Source organism: Oxyura jamaicensis, chromosome 1 (genome assembly GCF_011077185.1).
Source record: "Oxyura jamaicensis isolate SHBP4307 breed ruddy duck chromosome 1, BPBGC_Ojam_1.0, whole genome shotgun sequence".
Lineage (NCBI taxonomy): Eukaryota > Metazoa > Chordata > Aves > Anseriformes > Anatidae > Oxyura > Oxyura jamaicensis.
Window position 1 is genome coordinate 53,437,949 of NC_048893.1, and position 17,114 is coordinate 53,455,062.

The following is a 17,114-nucleotide window of genomic DNA, read 5'->3' on the forward strand; positions in this document are numbered from 1 at the left end:
AGCATTTGCTTATTTTGCTAAAGCTTTTTTTCCATTTCCAGTCAGGCAATCTATACCTACCCCTGTGGAAGACTGATCCATCACACACAGATGTGGAGCTTATTGCTGCCAATCCCAAATCTGGAGTCCCCTCTTCCTCTGCACATTTTTTTTTAAGTGGGCTGTGCATTCCGTTCTCCTGTCAGATCTCATGCTTAGCACCATCCATACTCCACTCCTTCCTTTGTCTGTTTCATTCTATCACTCCCTGCCCCAAAAGCTGTAACAGGTAAAAATATACATTCTCTAAGGTTCAGCCCCTCTTTAAGCGCCCAAGCCAAGCTGTGGCATAAATCTCTAGAAGAGATACTATGTAAAGAAAGGAAGGAAGTTTTGCCACGACTTTGTAGCAACAGAGCTGGCTGCTCAGCCTTCCCCAGACCTGCCTGACAGCATCTTCCTGCTGTATCCTAAGGGAGCACAGGCTCAGGGATGTTTACTTAACTGCCTTTTCCAGGGTTGCTCGCTCCATTCTTGCTCCCTTCACGACTGCAGGTCAGAGAGACAAAGTAGATAAATGTGCTGTGGCTCCCTCTTAAAACCACGTTGACCAGAACCGCCTGAGAGCACATCTGTTATCCGAACCTTGCTGCGGCACGCGAGGCTGAGGTATAACAAACCCGCCCTGCCTCCCTGCAGAGCGCAATTCCAGCAGCAAGACTCTGCAGATGCTGCATGAGCGCCCTGCATTCCTCCAGTTTCAAGCGGTGCCAGGCGCCACGTCTCACTGAGCCCATCTTTCCGCTCTGTGAGAGAGCTGCGGCTCTTCCTGGCTTCATTCCACAAGTGCCAGCCCCGGTCAGTTAACCTTCAGCAGTCCCTCACGAGGCGGGGAGCCAGGCAGCCCAGCTGTGCCGGGCAGCGGATGGTCTCTGTGCATCCTCAGGAAGAGACTCTGGCAGCACAAGCAGCACCTTACTCATGTATCTGAAAACAGCCTGAAAACACTGGAAGGTGTAAGTTGGTACATACATGCACTGAAAGTTTGTCATCCAAACACATCAATCACAGATTAAAAATGGACTAACTCCCAGCAACACATTTGATTCGTTTGCTATGCTGTGAATGAGATCATGGAGATGCTGCCTTGCCAGAGGTTCCTCTGTTGTATATCACATCTATCTTAGCACATTATCTGTGAAAAACTTGGGCTTTGGATCATGAGAAAGCGAGAGGGGTGTTGCTGTTGACAGCTCTAGTCACTGTGCTGCTGTTGGTAAATATACTCAGGCAGAAGAGCCAGCCCTAAAAATAAAAAGGACCAGATTCTCTTGGAACACCACCCAGCTCCTGTTTTGCTGCAGTGCAGCGGCATCTCAGTCCTTCCATTTAATGATTTGGTTGCCCCAAACCTTTCAAAACCAGGCACAATTTCTGAGCAAGCACAACACCAGCAGCAGCTAGAAATCCAACAGGAGTTACCCACTTAAACCTCGCCTGTGCCCTGCCTGCTTGAGTTACAGGACTTCGTGATGGGGAATGCAACTTCTGAAGTTATCTAGGACAGCAGAAACTTGACCCTTGTTCAAACACAGCGTATAGTCCAACAAAGGCTTATTATTCCTGACTTCCAAACAGAATCACACATGAAGCCACGCTGGACTGCCAGGACCCTCTCTCAGTGGAAAGGAATGAAAGGGAGGGGTACCAGGAGGCAGACGGGGTACAGGAAGCGTGCTTTGTGTAGCTTTCCCATTACACACACAGGTTTTTTCTCTTGCACCTGTTGTTTCCACTCAAACACAAAACTATTTAAAGGCAGTCTGCAAAAGGAGAGGGGGGAGAGAGGGTGTGGAGGACTGAGGAGATGCAGTTCATTCTTTGCATCCATTCCTCTTCCCCAATATTTATAGATCCTTGCTTCCCCTTTACAGGGCTAGTTTTCAGCTGCTCTTTCAAGGCGCTGCAAGTTTGCCTGGAAGAATCCAGGGTGGCTAGAGAGCTAGGAAAACATTTGAAGCTTAAAGCATTTAAAAGGTTTTAACAAATGGAATGCTGTCAGGCAATTTCTGGGGAAAATGAACTCCATTAAATTAAGGGCCAGGTCTTGGGCATTGCCTGTGCTGAAATAAAACACAGCCTCCAGCAAGGACATCTCATCAGATGACCAAAGTTAATATTGGTTGAACGTTTAAAAATATCCTCCCCTTCCTTTAAAAACATGTTGATCCACTTGGGAGCATTTCTGCTTCTTAAGAGCTAAAAAAAAAAGAGGGGTGGGAAGGCAAAAAGGCAGCCTTCTAGGAAAACAACCAGGACTCAGGTTTATTCAACGTGGAACAACAGCTAAAAGGAGTAATATTAGCTTGCAGCTTTTTCCATATCCTGTGGAAATGCTGTGGAACAGCTCCTTTTCTCCCTGTTCACCAGCCCTGCAGCCTCACTGAGCACGTAGAGCTGTTCCCCGTTACCTGCTACAGCCTCAGCCACACACAGCACAAACCGACAGTAGCTGCCCGTATCTCCGGATGCAATTATGTTCTTACGTGAAGGGGAGAAAGAAAAAAAATGAGAATAGCAGATACCAAATGCTCACCAGGAAAATTCCACTCCTTTATTAGATGTCTCGTCCTTCGTAGGATGGTTTGAGCCAAATGAGTCTGCTTATTTAAAGTACAAAAACCTTTTGAGCCACAGAGGATTCCAGAAATGCCAGAACCCTGAGCTCCCTTCCCTCACAAAGAGAATAGTATCTCCCACCCACGTCTCTGCTCAGGCCAACTGTTGCATCCACAGAAGGTTCAGGGTCTCTGGCCCATCTTCTTCAAGGTTCGGTTCAGCTGGAATTAGAAAAAGCAAAGGTCAGAAAAATACACAGTGATCGACACACACTACTGTTCTCCTTAGCAGCCTTAAGCCAATGGCTCTACTCCTTCCTCTGCAACTCACTGCCAAAAGAGCTCTCATGTAGGTGCAGGCAGTGTTTGGAATAGAACTAGAGAAACTCCCTCCTCCTCTCCAAGACAGCAGAGGAAGATGTGGGGAGAAGAGAGGCTGCAAAGTTCCAGCAATGGTATCTTAACAGGGTAACCCTCAGCCACGTGCTGCTCACAGTCCCCCGTCTCAGGATTTTGCTGCCAAAGTTTCCAACCCCACAGCAGCCTCTGCTGGGAGAGCGGGGCAGCGACAGCACGTCACCTCCTGTCATGTCTTTGAGGATGCTTTCTTGAGCCTTAGTTAGCAGGGCAGAGATGTGAGGAACACCACACTTCTCTAGGGACAATGCAGTCCGCAGCATGAGAAAGTAAAACCCTCCTTTTCAGTGTGGCTCAACTGGGTGAGCACTTCTGACCTGAGAACATACCATTCCTCAGAAGTGAGCAGCTGCTGCTCCAACCACTTGCCTTTGCGCAGCAAGGCACAGCACAGCTGTCACACACAAAGTACTCCTTCATCAGGCTCTCCAGAGCCCAAACCTTCCCCTACTCTTCCCACAGAGCGACGCAGTTTTCCTGCCTGGCCTCACCTCCTCAAACTTGTGGATCTGGCGGATGAAGAAGTCCCCGTAGCGCCGAGCAACCTTTGTGTCTGCGATGTGGATCATGTCCTGGGGAAGGAAGAGCAGGAAGTCAGGAAACGGACTGCGCTGGCAGTGAGCAGCAGGCACTGCCAAACAGGAGGGGCAACGGAAGGGGCTCGACTCCGGCCCCAGTTCAGCACCACACACATACCTACCTGACCTGTGCTAGTCCCACAGCAAGCGCCGTTCTCTGGGGACTGCCTTCCCTTTACCCTCGCTTGTGGTGGGTCCCAAACTTGTATTGTATTTGTTTCCCATGTTCTCGCACCCTCTGCATATTTTCAGCTCCCTTGGCAGCAGTTTGACAGCCCCAACCCCAATTCACACTCTGCTTCCCTCTACCAGCAGCTAAGAGTGGCTCCACCTACCAGGAGAGCTGGGCTGCCGTGCAAGTCAGACACAAATCCATTTGGTTGAGGTAAACAGGGAAGACAAAGCAACAGTGAGGCCTTGCAGGTCCAGGCCTGCTCTAAGGACCGAGAGCAAGGGGCAACCTTTTCTCCTTGTTTGGCAGGCAGCAAGAAACCCAATTGCTTTGAAACAAAATCCTGAAAGGGTCTTTCCCATGTTTCCTACTGCCCTAAGCTGCACGGGTAGGTTGGTGACAGGACCATAGCTTGCATTCAGATTCCTCCTGGGGCAGACAGGGACAAATGATGCTTCTGGGAGAAACAGAACTGTACCATGACAGAGACAGAGCCCTCCTTTGTCAAGCAAAGGAGAGACACAGGGGGCTCACCTTCAGAACTGCTAATCTCACCTGCCTCTGACAGCACTATCTGTCACCCCGCCACCACCCCCTGAGAACACTGACAAATGATTCACTCTGTCCTGGGGAAGGCATTTAGGGCCTTTTCTCCTGGGTGTGATACCTGCCAAAGCTGCGTGCAGCACCCTATCACCATCCATCCACCAGCACTTCCACTAAGCACGGCTACAGCTTCATCGTGGGCGGCCGCGCCCATCACACGGCAAGGGAATGTTTCCCACAGGCTGGAGCAAAACCCGGTGCTGCCAAAATTTGCCGGGTGAAGGAACTTCCCAGCCAGCAAGGGGCAGATACCAACCTTGTCGATGTAGAAGTCGACCTCAGAGGCGGACTGGAACTCCCCATCCAGCGCAGATATGCCGCTGGTCCAAACCAAGTTCTTCATCTTGTGCTTGAAGACAAGCAGCTGGATGCGAAACTCCTGTTCGGTGAGGTCCAAGAAGCCGGCGAGCTTGGCCACGGGCATGGTGGTATAGAGCTTGAGGAAGCTACGGATGGTGGAGAGCTGAGCCTGCTGCTGAACCTCGTCAGCAAAGACCTTGAGTTGCTGCAGGAAGGGCTCCTTGTGATAGTTCGGGTGCACATTGTCATAGTTGGGCACCACAGGGGAGAGGAACTTGGGGCAAGCGTAACTGAAGAGCTCCTCGTAGACTTGAGCGTCCCCCTTCTGCATGCGCAGCATCTTGTCCCCGTACTTCTCTCGCAGCTGCAGGTGGATGCTCTCGTCTATGCGCATGGGGTACATGGTGAGGGCGATGGCAAGGAGCGCGTGCATCTGCTCGTTCTGCTTGTTAATCTGAGGCAGAGAGGAGAACCTGTTAGCCTCTCGGTGGGCTCAGGATTTACGGCACAGGAGAGAGGTGGGAGCTGTGTTTTTCAGAGACAGAGCCTTTACCCAGAGCACTGCCGCTCCTAATGCTCAAGGGAACAGCACCAAGGAGAAGTGCTTCTGGGCAAAGCAGATGAATGCTGTAGCAAGGCTAACGTCACTGAAAAAGGGGAAATGACAAGAGGAAAGCGCAGAGGAGTGAACGTATCCACAGCCACACAGAGCTTGGATGCAGTTTGATTGCTTTGGTGCAAGAAAGTGCAGAGGAGCAGGTACAGGAAAGGAAAGGTTTCACAGTCACCTCCTACACGGACAGGCAAGGGATTGTTATTAGGGAGGCCAGCGAAGAAAAGAGTTAGAAGGAAAATTTGTATGAGTGAGGGACGGAACAGTTATGCGGCTAAAACTTGCACGCCAAGTTTCTGAAGTGCCATGGAAATAGGAACTGCCTGATTTGGCTACACAAGGAGGTGTAAATGAATCATAAGGATGAAGAGGAGAAAATAGCAGCAAGGTAGTTTAAAAAAAAAGGCATCAGAGGAAGCTTAGGTGGAGAAAGACAGAAGCTTTGTTTCAGCCACGATGAATTTAAACAATTTGCATGCGACAAGCTGATAATGGAAATATATCTGATAACAGAAGCAGCCTGAAACACGGGACTGAACAGGACTGAGTTTTAAGGAGCTTTGGCAAGAATGTCCTTCGCAGCTGACATTCCTTAACAACCTTGCCCACAGGAAAAATGCAGGTGGAACAGGGGCAACTGCACAGTGAACAGCTAAAAGAACCAGTAACACAGCTAAAAGAAAATATCGGCACAAATGGCAAAGGAGGTCAAAGGATCTCCAGTCACCATCAGTCTAGAAAATAAAGCTGGACTATTAGATGTACGTTATTGGGTGACAGAGGAGGGACAGGAAAGGAGAGAGCAGCCTCTTTTGGGAAGCCTAGACCTATTCTCTTACCATCTCGTACTTGTAGGTTGTCCTCTGAAACATGCTCTTGGTCCTCTGGATGTAGAGGAGGATGTTGGCAAAGACGCGGATGGCATCCTGGTAACGCCGCATCATGAGGTAGGCGAAGCCCACGTAGTAATAAGTGGTCACCTGGCACTCAGGCACCCGGGAGTACATGCTCTGAGAAGGATGGAGGAACCGTTAGAGGGGAGACAACCACCTCTGAGCCCAGCAGCTCGTTACCCACCATCCAGCCACCTCTGCCTTTCCTCCAGTCTCAAATATTGTAGGAAACCTCATCTCACACCCATCCCTGCATTGGTTTCCTCACTGCTTGTTAGATCGTCCCGCCTCCTACGTTTTCCATGGCTTCCTGCAAGCAGAAGACCCCTGCACTGTGCCTAGTACTGCTTCACTCAACTCCCCTTCTCGCTATTTCCTGCCGAGCCTTGGACCAAGCCCGTGCTGCAGATGGACTCTTTTTAGCTGATGTTGTCACAAGTAGCACCCAGTTCTAGAGCAAACACATGCAGCGTGGGAGTGGGCACAGTGAGAACAGGAGAGTCAAAAAGAAGACGAATGAGCCATAAACCAAGGTGGGAGCGATGTATCCCGCTAGCACTGTGCTACCGCTTACAATTCAATTAATATTCCCCATAATGATGCTGCCTTGCACAACACAGCAAACAAATCTCCTAAAGAATCGGGCGTATGTGCTACAACAGCAGCAGTCATTATCATATGGCTTGATTTGCTGCCAAAGCTCCAGCTGTGCTCAGCACACACAAGTGTGGAACTAGACGTTTCTTCCAGCTAATCCTATAAACAATCTCCTGACAACAGCAACAAGCTCTTCCTCAGCTACAGGATCAATTATGGCAAGTTTTCAGGAGCCTATCTGAACAGAGGCATTTGGAAAACTGCAGCGGAGGGTTTGCTGCCTCATTACCTTCTTGTTGAGCTCAATGTTCTCCAGAACCTTGATCGCTTGGTAGTAATCCCCCAGCAGGGAGTGCAGACGCAGCAGCCCAACCAGGCTGAAATAGCCCAGCATCTTGTAGAGGGAGTGGCGACCATACTCACCAGCCACGCTTTCAGGATCACCTAGGAACAAAAAAGGAGCCATTACGCTGTCCCTCCAAGGGAACGAGCTCTCCTTTCCACACCTCTGTGTTCACAAATAAAGGAGCAAGACCTCGAGTGCAATCATTGCCCACGTAAGGCCTATGAGAACGTAAGAACCTCTTCAAAGTCCATCCATCCGATGACTAAGGGGTTGATCCAGCTCCCGTACAAAGAGAACAGAGCTTGGTCAAACCAAAGCAAGGCAGCAGAGACACCAACCTTGCTTGGCTTCACCCAGCTATCTCACCTCCACTTGTGTAGACCTCCAGCTGTCGGTTGATGTTGGATTTGTCCACCAGAGAGTGCAGCACGTTAAGGACACTGTGGACGTTCCAGATCTTGGGGTTGGAACGAAGGAAATCAATTTCTTCTTCAGACTTCTTGGCTGTCTTGCAGCGGTACTGGCTGAAAGACTGGAACTGTGGGGAAAAAGCAGATTTGATGTCGAGGGGCTAGTTTGGAGATGTTCATCTAAGTGCAGTAAGCTCATGAGCTGATCACACAAATGCAGTACGATAATCTATGAGTCCCGTGGAAAAGAAGGAGGAGGGTTTAATTTGAGACCACCTGGCAAACAAAGCGGCCAATTATGCCACCATTAAAGCACCTACGGAAAAATCTGGTACTGTGCAGTGGCAATCTGAGGGAAAACGCCAGAAAACACAAACAAGTGAAAGATCTCTTAGACAGTTAGGACAGGCAACTAAACACAAATTTGCTGTCTAAAGAAGCAACAAAAGGAATGGCCAAGTCATAAGATGTGCCCGCACACACACGCACACACCCTTTTTCGTATCAGCTTCACAAGACTGCACTTGAGGAGTTCGAAGCACCTCTACAATATTAAGTTACACAGAAAGGAGTCCGTAGAGAAAAACCAATAGTATTTGAGATCTGAATTACTGCACTTTGAACAGGAAGCATAAAAATGCTTCCTGACATCGAGATCTTAGACCATGGATTTCAAATAAGGTCAGTAATCATTCAGTGCATGCATAAAGGCCCTGCAAACTACAAAACTGAAGTAAAACCATGTAACACAACAGAACTAGCATGAACAAGTACATTAATAAAGTCTTTGTGGTTATAGCAGCAGATTTCAGTCAGGCTTTGTACAAACCAGGCAAAAACGAAGCTGAAAAAAAACAAACCAAATGAGAAAAAAAACCACCACCACCACCACAAAAACAAGGCAACAACTGAAACAGAAATATCAGTAGCAGTTCAGCACTCCCTAATTGGCTCCCAGTAGCTTAAAAGCCTACATATTTACAACTATTTCATCTACCCAGTGTCACATCTACACAGTGTCACTTAGCGTCACATACCTGGTATATGAATTCATCGATGATATCCCAGAGCCACTGGTTGGGCAGTTCCAGAGGAGCAGGACCATCAGCATCTGCAAAAGACCGTTAGTAACAGATGAGAAATTAACGCCTCGAGCAAGAGCAGAGGCAGAACTGGAGGGAGAGGCAGAATTGGGAATACAAGAACTTTACTGAGCTGGGAAATACAGCAGCAGATGAATTAAGCTTGCAGCAGGGAGGTGATATGTAGCTCTGGCTACCTCAGCTACCCTCCTTTTTAAAGAATACAAGTATATATAGGGCTAATGTCCAGAGCGTGACTGCTCAGCAGCAATGAGTCTCAGAAACTGCACACAAATTCTACGGGTTTATCCCAGCCGCTTTTCTTCGCAAGATGACTGGCAGGAAGTCACAAGCATTTAAATTTATCCCAAGTGGAGTCAACAACAGTAAAGAGCTGTGAAACGCTGCTGCTGTTTCCTAGCTTACCTTTACTTTACCTTAAAAGCAAAATTAAGCTGTAAGCGAAAATTCAAGGAAGACAGAAAACTAGGTGGGCTTTGTTTTGATTTCTTTCTTTCTCTTCTCTCTCTTTAGAACATTTCAGAAAGCACTGTAAAATGTTTAGCTTTTTGTGGTTTAAAGTTCCTGGGTATAAAGTTCAATAAATTCAAATATATGGAAAGCTCACAGACTACTTTTCTCTACACCATCTATAAGGAAACATCCTCCAGTTTCTCCCCCTTTCTCCAGCTTTATCCTCTCCGCCTATTCTTTCTCTCCAAAGCACACGAACCAAAACAGAACTGCAGCAACTCACTCAGGATGTAGTTGAAGAGATTGCAGTAGTTGTAGTAAGATTCAAATCTCTGCTCCAGAGTGGGGCCCCCCTGCAACAGAAGGCAGTTCGGTCCGTTCAGTTTGAAGCACAGCAGGACTGGATTTATGGGCAATAACGTAGGAAGGACAGTCAATGGTCACAGCAGTTAAGAGTTTAATTTAGCAATGTTAGCTCCAATTTTCAACCTCGACACCATGAGCACCACCCAGAAAACCTGAAATTGTCTCATTATTGTCCAGTAGAAGAGGGCTAGCCTTAGGTGGCTTCTAGCACTGAATCTCCTGCAAATACAATGCCTTCACTCTCCTTGTCCAGACTGAGGAGCTTCATATTACATTCCACAGCTTCTTGTCCTTCTCCCCTTGTGAAAGACCTTGGGCCCTTGACAATATTTTAAAATGCTTTTGAAAGGCCAATGCACACAGTAGGGAATCACTCTTCCTAGAGCCATCTTGTTTCCTGTAGATACCCACGGGCAGTTTGAGAACCTCTTACAGAGCAACTCAAGAAACCAGTCTCTCCTGTTAAAGCAAGCCTTGGTACTTGGGTTAATAAAGCAACCGTTTTGAAGTTCCCATTTCTCCACCCTCTGGTCCCCATCAAAGCTACAGCTATTATTCATTTACCCTGTAAGCCACATGTCTGTTCTGTTTCTTTCTTTCAACAACAAAAAAACTACTTTGATTTTCCTACTGATTTCAAATTAGCCTTTTTAAGGGGAAGGAAAAAAAAAGTGGTTTTGTATAGATCATTATTTCTTTTGCTTCCTTCTCCTCTTTGGTGCCCCTATTTCCCTCTCCACTAGGCACTCTGACCCCACGGGGTCTTTTAATCACAAACAACGCGGCCTGCTCCTGCGACACCCGCTCTCATGACACCCCCTCTCATCCACCCGCTAATCTGAAGAACAAATAAAGAACCACAAAGGAACACGCTAAACAAAAGGATCTGTAAGTCTTGTATTTACAGCTCTATCCAGGAGAAATCTAGCTCCCTCCCAGCACCTCCTTCTTCCCTACCTCACCAACACTGCGTGAGTGTTATGGCCCAGAGAAGCCAGCATCCAACCCAAAGGAAGACACGGGGCAAATACTCACGCTGACTTTGGCATAGATGTGCCTGTAATACAGCTCCTTGTACAGGATGAGGAAAACTGCATCTGTAAAAGGTGAGAGAACTGAACGTTAGCAAACCACAGGGCTTAGGCACCTGGAACTCTCAGAGATGCTGGTGATGCTCTTACTGGCACGGCAATAAAGAGAGGCAAAAGAGGACACTGTGTTCAATTTTGACTTCCTGACAGGCATCTACTGATGGAGCTGCCACAGTGAGCAAAGATGAGCGACTCAGAAATCAGCGACAGCGTGCTCCAGCTCACTAATAAATCAGAAGTGATTTAGTTCCTTAGCTCTCTGATAAGGAAAGAGGAAGAAATGCTTACCGTTGCCAACCTGGGGGGCAATGGCCTCTGCCTCTGGCCATGGGGTGTTCTTGAAAAACCTTTCTGTCAGCTTCGTCCAGCTGCAAGATAGACACACACACGGCATGAGAAACTGTTTAGCAGTACCACAGAGTGGGAGCTAGAGTTCATGATACAGAAGGCTTGGACTTGACGGGAAGTAGAGCAACATCCCCCTTTATTAAGACCAGTGTTGAAGCAAAGAAGAAGGGCAAACAGGGAAATTAAATTCTTTAATTTGTCTGTAAAGTACAGAACAATTGCATGTGTTACTTTTACATTCTCTTTATGCTAAAGTAACGCAGCTACAGGCACAAACGGAAGAACCTGTAGAGAACGGACGTGATTATAGCTCATCAGTTTCTGTGAACTGGCACTGCTGGGCTCACTTTTTGCTGCCAACATCCCACAGGAACTGTATGTTCTTTTGGATGGGTCACAACTCACCGAGGGTTATGTTAAATATCTGTTTTTTAAACCAATTTAATTCAAGCCACAGGCTGTATTTTAAAGAAAACCCAGAGCTGGAACAAGACCATTAGTGATTCCTTTTGCAAACTGGGAGTGGTTTCATCCCATTTGGAGGGGCGATTCCCCCCCGTGGGAAGGCCGGCCTGGTACCTGTTCTCGTAGATGTCCTGGATCTCGTACACCTTCTGGTCAATGACGTCGCTGGAGACGCGGCTGGCCTGCAGCTCGTACACCTTCTGGTCGATGAGATCCGACACGGTCTTGTGGAAGTACTGGATGAAGTTCTTGATCACCTCGGGGATCACCTGGTACGTCTGCTGCTCGTACTGCCGCTCATAGGCCAGGTCCTGCTTCGGGTCCCCTGCGAGGGGCAGAGGGAGCGGCGGTCAGGGGGGTGTGTGGCAGCCCCCCAGGGCCTGCTCACCCCCCTCCCGTGGGCTGCGGCCCGCACTCACCCGTGTGCAGGTCGTAGTCGGCCGAGTAGGCGTACGGGTCGTAGGCGGCCTGCGGGAGAGAGCAGGGAGGTCACCAACGTGAGCCCCGATCCGGATCCGGATCAGAACGCCGATCCGGATCCGGATCCCGATCCCAATCCCAATTCGGATCCCGATCCGGATTCAGGATCCGGATCCCGATCCCGATCCGGGCCCGGCCCGGCCCCCACCCCCGAGCCCCTCACATCGTTGTCGTAGTCCTCGCCCGGGTAGGCCATGGCTGCGGCGCGGCAGGAAGGAGGAAGGCCGGGCAACCCGGCGTACGGCTATCGCAGAGGTGAGAGGCCTCGCACTGCTATTGGTTGAATTATCTGTCTGTCTTCAGATATCCTCTCTGATTGGACACTCTGACTGCCCATCATCCCCTCCCGGCTCCCGCCTCCGCGGCTGCACCCGGTGCGTGCTGCGCCTCCGATTGGCGGAGCCGAGCCGTTGCCATGGCGACGGGCTCGTCCCGCCCCCCCCGACGGTCGGGCCCGCTCCGTGAGGGGATGGAGGAGGGCGGCGGCGGCTCGGGGCCGGCAGCGGCGCCAGGCCCGGGGCTGGGCCCGGCGGTGGCGGCGGGGGGCGGCCCGCTGGGCTGCCTGCACGTCCTGTGGCAGCGGGACGAGCCCGCCGGCAAGATCCCGGCCCGCCGCCTGCGCAGGGCCGCCCGCCTCCACCGCCGCCTGGGGCCTACGGGCAAGGAGAGCCACGGTGAGGGGGGGCGGGAGGGGAGCGGGGGGCTGCGGCGGGCCCGGGGGGAGCTTCCCGGCCCTTCCCGGGCCTGCACGGTAACCGCCGGCTTCTCTCCACAGCTCTGAAGAGGCTGCGCGAAGCCGCCAACGGGAACGATTTGGATACAGGTGAGGCTCCGGGCTGCGGGCACCGGTATAAGGCGGGGTGACAGTGGTTGGTCGGCCGCCTGTCAGCGTCCTGGCCTGCTCTGTGCTGTCCCCTCGGCCCAACTGCGCACCAGGCCCTGTGGGGACGGAGCTGGAAGCTGAGCTGGCGTGTGGGAGCTCCTGAGATGTCAGACGGGGGGTTGCCGGGCACCCTTCAACCCCAAAATATGCCCAGCATCACAGACTGATGGGTACAGCACCCGTGAGCTCTCTCAGGGCAGGAAGGACACAGCTTGGCTTCAGTCACCAAGTCGAGATGAAGACCAGAAGAGTCGGGCTTTATGAAAATCCTGTTTCTTTCATTTTAGTTCTGGACCTGTATTTGATGCACGGGTTCCCCTCTTTATAATCCCGAGGTGTTCCGTGTACCCCACAGCTTGAGGAAAAGTAGGCAGCTCTGCGGGAGGAGCAGCTGGGTGGAAGAGCAAGGGGAACAACTGCAAGCAGATGATGATAAGGCTGCCAGGGCTGTTCGATAACTCACTTCCATACATCATCTCTTAGGGGTATCTTTATACCACTCTTGGCATCTGTCTCTCACCTGCCTGCCTCCCAGGCAGTAGCAGCCACTCGTAGGGCAAAAACCAGGAGCTGCAGGTGAACCCAGGAAGTGGCCTATTCAAAACAGATGCAAAGAGGTAGTTTCTCCTCACTGGGTGGGGTTACACTGTGAAACTTCTCACCACGGGTCCACACCGATGGGCAGAGTTCATGCAGATGCAAAAAATGGCTGCAGAAATCTGTGAAGACAGCCCATGGAGGGCTCCACACGTTGCTATTTCTGGCTTGGGAAGTGCCTGGGATATGGGTGACTCAAGGCTGTGAGAGCTAGCCTCGCATCCTTGGCATCTTTTTATACTCAATTTGCTGCTGATTGTTCTTGGAGCCTGAATATTTGGCTAGGTGGATCTGGAGCATTAGCTGTTACAGCCGTTGGCTTGTCTTTTAAGGCAGTACGTACGAGCTGACGAAGGCTGTAGCAGGGGGAGGAGGGCGTGTTGCTGGTTCTGCTGAGCCTGGGTGCTTGCTGCAGCTGGCTCACACTCAGCTGACAGCGTGCAAAGTCCATAATTAGCTGCAGAAGAGCGGGTGGCGTCACCCCTTTCTGGTCAGGTGCCGCCCCAACTCACCTGCGTCCTTCTCTTCCTTGGCACCGTCAGTGCAGCAACTCCTGGAGGATGGAGCCGACCCCTGCGCTGCAGACGACAAAGGCCGGACAGCCCTGCACTTCGCCTCCTGCAACGGCAACGACCACATCGGTGAGTGGGGAGGGGTCGCTTCTGGGGGACGTTCTTTCATTTGCTGCAGCATGTAACGGAAATCGTCGGTTCCGTGTGTTTTGTGGCAAAGCTGCCAGCTGGGCTCTAGCTCTGGGACTTGCAGTCCCCGTGCTGGGGTGGGAGCAGCAGCAGCTCCCAGCTGTAGGGCTGTGCTGGCGCAGAAGGAAGGATGTCTTTAGCCCCAGTCCTTCCTCTCCGGGAGTGAGGGAGCTGGAGAGCTGAGAGAAGCACCCCTAATGCAGCTGCGGACCGGAGGCACAGCCAAACGAGGCTTCTTTCAGCAGCGAGGTGCAGTCACGGGGCAGAGGGAAGGGACCAACGTGGCTCTGTTTCATTGTTTACAGTGCAACTGCTTCTGGACCACGGCGCTGACCCGAACCAGAGGGACGGGCTGGGGAACACTCCCTTGCACCTGGGTAAGTGCCGCACAGCTCAGCTCTGTATGTGGGGAGGTGAGGCGAGCACTGCATTGCTCTTTTTCCTTTGCATCTTCTATCCTGTGCATCACAGTACGCATCCCCAGCTTTAAGAACTTCAGAGGGATTCTTTGTGTTCAATACCTTCATCCCTCATGAGGGCTTAGGGTCAGACGTAGAGAAAATCCATTTCCCTGCCTCTGCCGGCCCCAAGGAGCGTGAGATCTGTTCCGGAGAGAGTACCCAGGCTGGAGAACAAGGTTACCCTTAACAGTGGGGCTCTTCCTCTTTCTCATGGCAAAGAGCCTTGGGAAAGTGGCAGAAATTTTGCCGTTTGCTCCTACCTCTGAGTTGCGTGTCCTGTGTTTTCCCTCCCCAGCTGCCTGCACGAACCACGTTCCTGTCATCACCACGCTGCTGCGCGGAGGTAACGTTTCCTCTCTAACAATTACAGCCTGCCCCTGCCCTGTTGACGTTCCCCAGGGACACTAAGCCTTTAAGACAGACCTCGCTTTCTGTCCTTGCTCCTGCAGGGGCCAGAGTCGACGCCTTGGATCGAGCTGGCAGAACCCCGCTGCACCTCGCTAAATCGAAGCTCAACATCCTGCAGGAAGGGCTCTCCCACAGCCTGGAGGCCGTACGCCTCGAAGTGAAACAGGTAAAAGAAACGGTCCCACGTCCTGCTGAGGTGCTGCAGCCGCTGGCAGCCTCCTGCGTGCTACAGGTCACATTTAGCAGCTTTTAAATACCCGTCTCTAGTCTTTTAGCTGCTCTGCGGAGAGTTTGACTTTTTCCTTCTGTTTTTGGAGACCTTCCTTTTTCCAACCACTGCTCTGAATTTTATGTGCTCTTCCTGCAAAAACATCCCAGCCTGACAGAGCTGTCTGATGTTCTTCTCTTCTCCCTGTTGGTTTCAGATTATCCAGATGTTGCGGGAATACCTGGACCGCCTGGGGAGGCATGAGCAGAAGGAACAGCTGGACGACCTCTGCTCTAAGTTACAGATGACCAGCACGAAGGAGCAGGTAGGCAGCGTCGGGCTACGGTGACTCACCTTGCGTTGTGGCTTCTGCGTTCAAGAGAGTTGCTACGTGAGCAAAAGACAGGCTTGTGGACGTGTTCTTGCCCACGCTGGGTGACGTGGCCAAGTTATGTGGTGACTGGAATTCAAAATGCAGAAGGCATCGGTGTGCCTAGCAGCTCAGCAGAGAAGCTGGAAATCAGGTGTGCTGAGTGCACAGGTGTTTTAAGGCCAGGAGGCAGCACAAACGCACAGGGTTTCGGTGCCTTTGTTTTACCCATTTGGTTGGTTTTATTTTGCTTTCGTTTCTTTTTCTGGTACCAAAGATTGGCCCTCGAAAACAGGCTTAGAGGCCATGGCCGTGATACTCGGTGTTGGGTTCTGAGTAATGCCCCAACACGCTTCTGTTTCAAGGGCTGGTTAGATGAGGTGGAGGTCAAGCATCAGTCTCCTGAGGAAGGGGGAAAAGCTCCTCTGCCTTAGATTAGGACTTGTTTGAGTGTGAGGACAGAAGTCCTCCTGCATGGTTGTGGAACCAATCGCTCAGCACGGGTGTTCTTGCTGATCCATAGTCCCTGCTGCGTGGGGGTTTTCTCCGTGGTGGTGGGCAGCTGCTTTCCGTGCCTGATGTCCAGCTGTATTCTTGTGGCAGGTGGATGAGGTTACGGACCTCCTCACCAGCTTCACGTCACTCAGCCTGCAGATGCAGAAGATGGAAAAGAGGTAACGGGCTTCCGACCCACGTCTCTGACCCAGAAGGAGAAGCCTTAGAGAAGAAGGCGCGCTTCGCAGACTGATTGATGAACGTCAGACAGACTGATGAACATTGCTGCCTCAGCTGTTCCTGCCAGATCCGCGCTCTGGCTGGTGCTCAGACTGTCCCTGTGGCTGCTGCCACAGTTGCCTCGTGGGGAGGCAGCGGGATTTGGACAGCAGAGTTCTGCGGCTGAGACTTTTGGGGAAGAAAAAAAAAAAAGAGTTGTTCTTTTTATCAGATGGGCTGGCGCTGAATAGGATACCCCTCTCAGAGGTATTCTGCCTTGTCCTAAGCACTTAGCTCAATGCAGGCGGTGGCTGATGCCACAGGCCCGCTCAGCTCACTGCTGGCCACCGTCACAGACCTGCCTGGAACAGGCATCTTCTGCCACCACCGCAGTACCAAACAGCATGGGGGGTGGGAAGTGGGCGCCTCGGACAACAGAAGGCTCTGCGCTGTGAGAATTACATGCACTTTATTCTGCATGGTAGCAGCTGAGCAAACATACTGCCTTCAGAAACGCGCACCCAGGCTTAATCCTAACTGCCCCCAGAGCCTGCAGTCCGAGGGCAGAGAATCTGGCCTTGTTACGAATGGGAATACAAAGCTTTTAATCAACACGTTCCTCTGGGCACAGTTTATAAATCACTGCTGAAAGTTAATGCTTAAATACTAGAGTGAATCACTTGTGAAAGTTACCCAGGTAGACAGTTAGCAGGTCAGGGTTGCCCCGATGCAAAGATAAGGATTAGGGGATGACTTAATATTAGCGCGGTTTCAGGCAGACATCTGTATCTTGTAAGAAATCAAAACAACCAAAGCAACAAAACCCCACTGTAACTGACTTTTCTGTTTCCTGCAGTCTCGGGCAGGAGGTCCAGCAGCAAGAGGAGCTGCTGTGTATTCAGCCGTATTGTCGGGCTGGGATGAAGGAGGATTTGTG

The 17,114-nt window shown here is 51.0% G+C and overlaps 2 protein-coding genes across 2 annotated transcripts; one reads left to right on the forward strand and one right to left on the reverse strand.

Moving 5' to 3' along the window:
- Nucleotides 1-2,566: 2,566 nt before the first annotated feature.
- Nucleotides 2,567-12,067, reverse strand: EIF3L (eukaryotic translation initiation factor 3 subunit L). The gene is made up of 13 exons (XM_035340828.1): nucleotides 11,999-12,067; nucleotides 11,775-11,823; nucleotides 11,470-11,680; nucleotides 10,831-10,910; nucleotides 10,487-10,548; nucleotides 9,369-9,438; nucleotides 8,567-8,640; nucleotides 7,486-7,657; nucleotides 7,063-7,217; nucleotides 6,123-6,293; nucleotides 4,627-5,124; nucleotides 3,506-3,586; nucleotides 2,567-2,819 (listed from the first exon to the last, which is right to left on the reverse strand). Exons 1-13 carry the CDS (start codon nucleotides 12,029-12,031, stop codon nucleotides 2,781-2,783), a joined length of 1,695 nt encoding a protein of 564 aa, XP_035196719.1. The 5' UTR covers nucleotides 12,032-12,067; the 3' UTR covers nucleotides 2,567-2,780.
- Nucleotides 12,068-12,296: 229 nt separating this feature from the next.
- Nucleotides 12,297-16,390, forward strand: ANKRD54 (ankyrin repeat domain 54). Its single transcript, XM_035310584.1, has 8 exons — nucleotides 12,297-12,509; nucleotides 12,611-12,658; nucleotides 13,858-13,956; nucleotides 14,322-14,393; nucleotides 14,773-14,820; nucleotides 14,927-15,051; nucleotides 15,311-15,418; nucleotides 16,067-16,390. Exons 1-8 carry the CDS (start codon nucleotides 12,305-12,307, stop codon nucleotides 16,139-16,141), a joined length of 780 nt encoding a protein of 259 aa, XP_035166475.1. The 5' UTR covers nucleotides 12,297-12,304; the 3' UTR covers nucleotides 16,142-16,390.
- The last annotated feature ends 724 nt before the right edge of the window (nucleotides 16,391-17,114 follow it).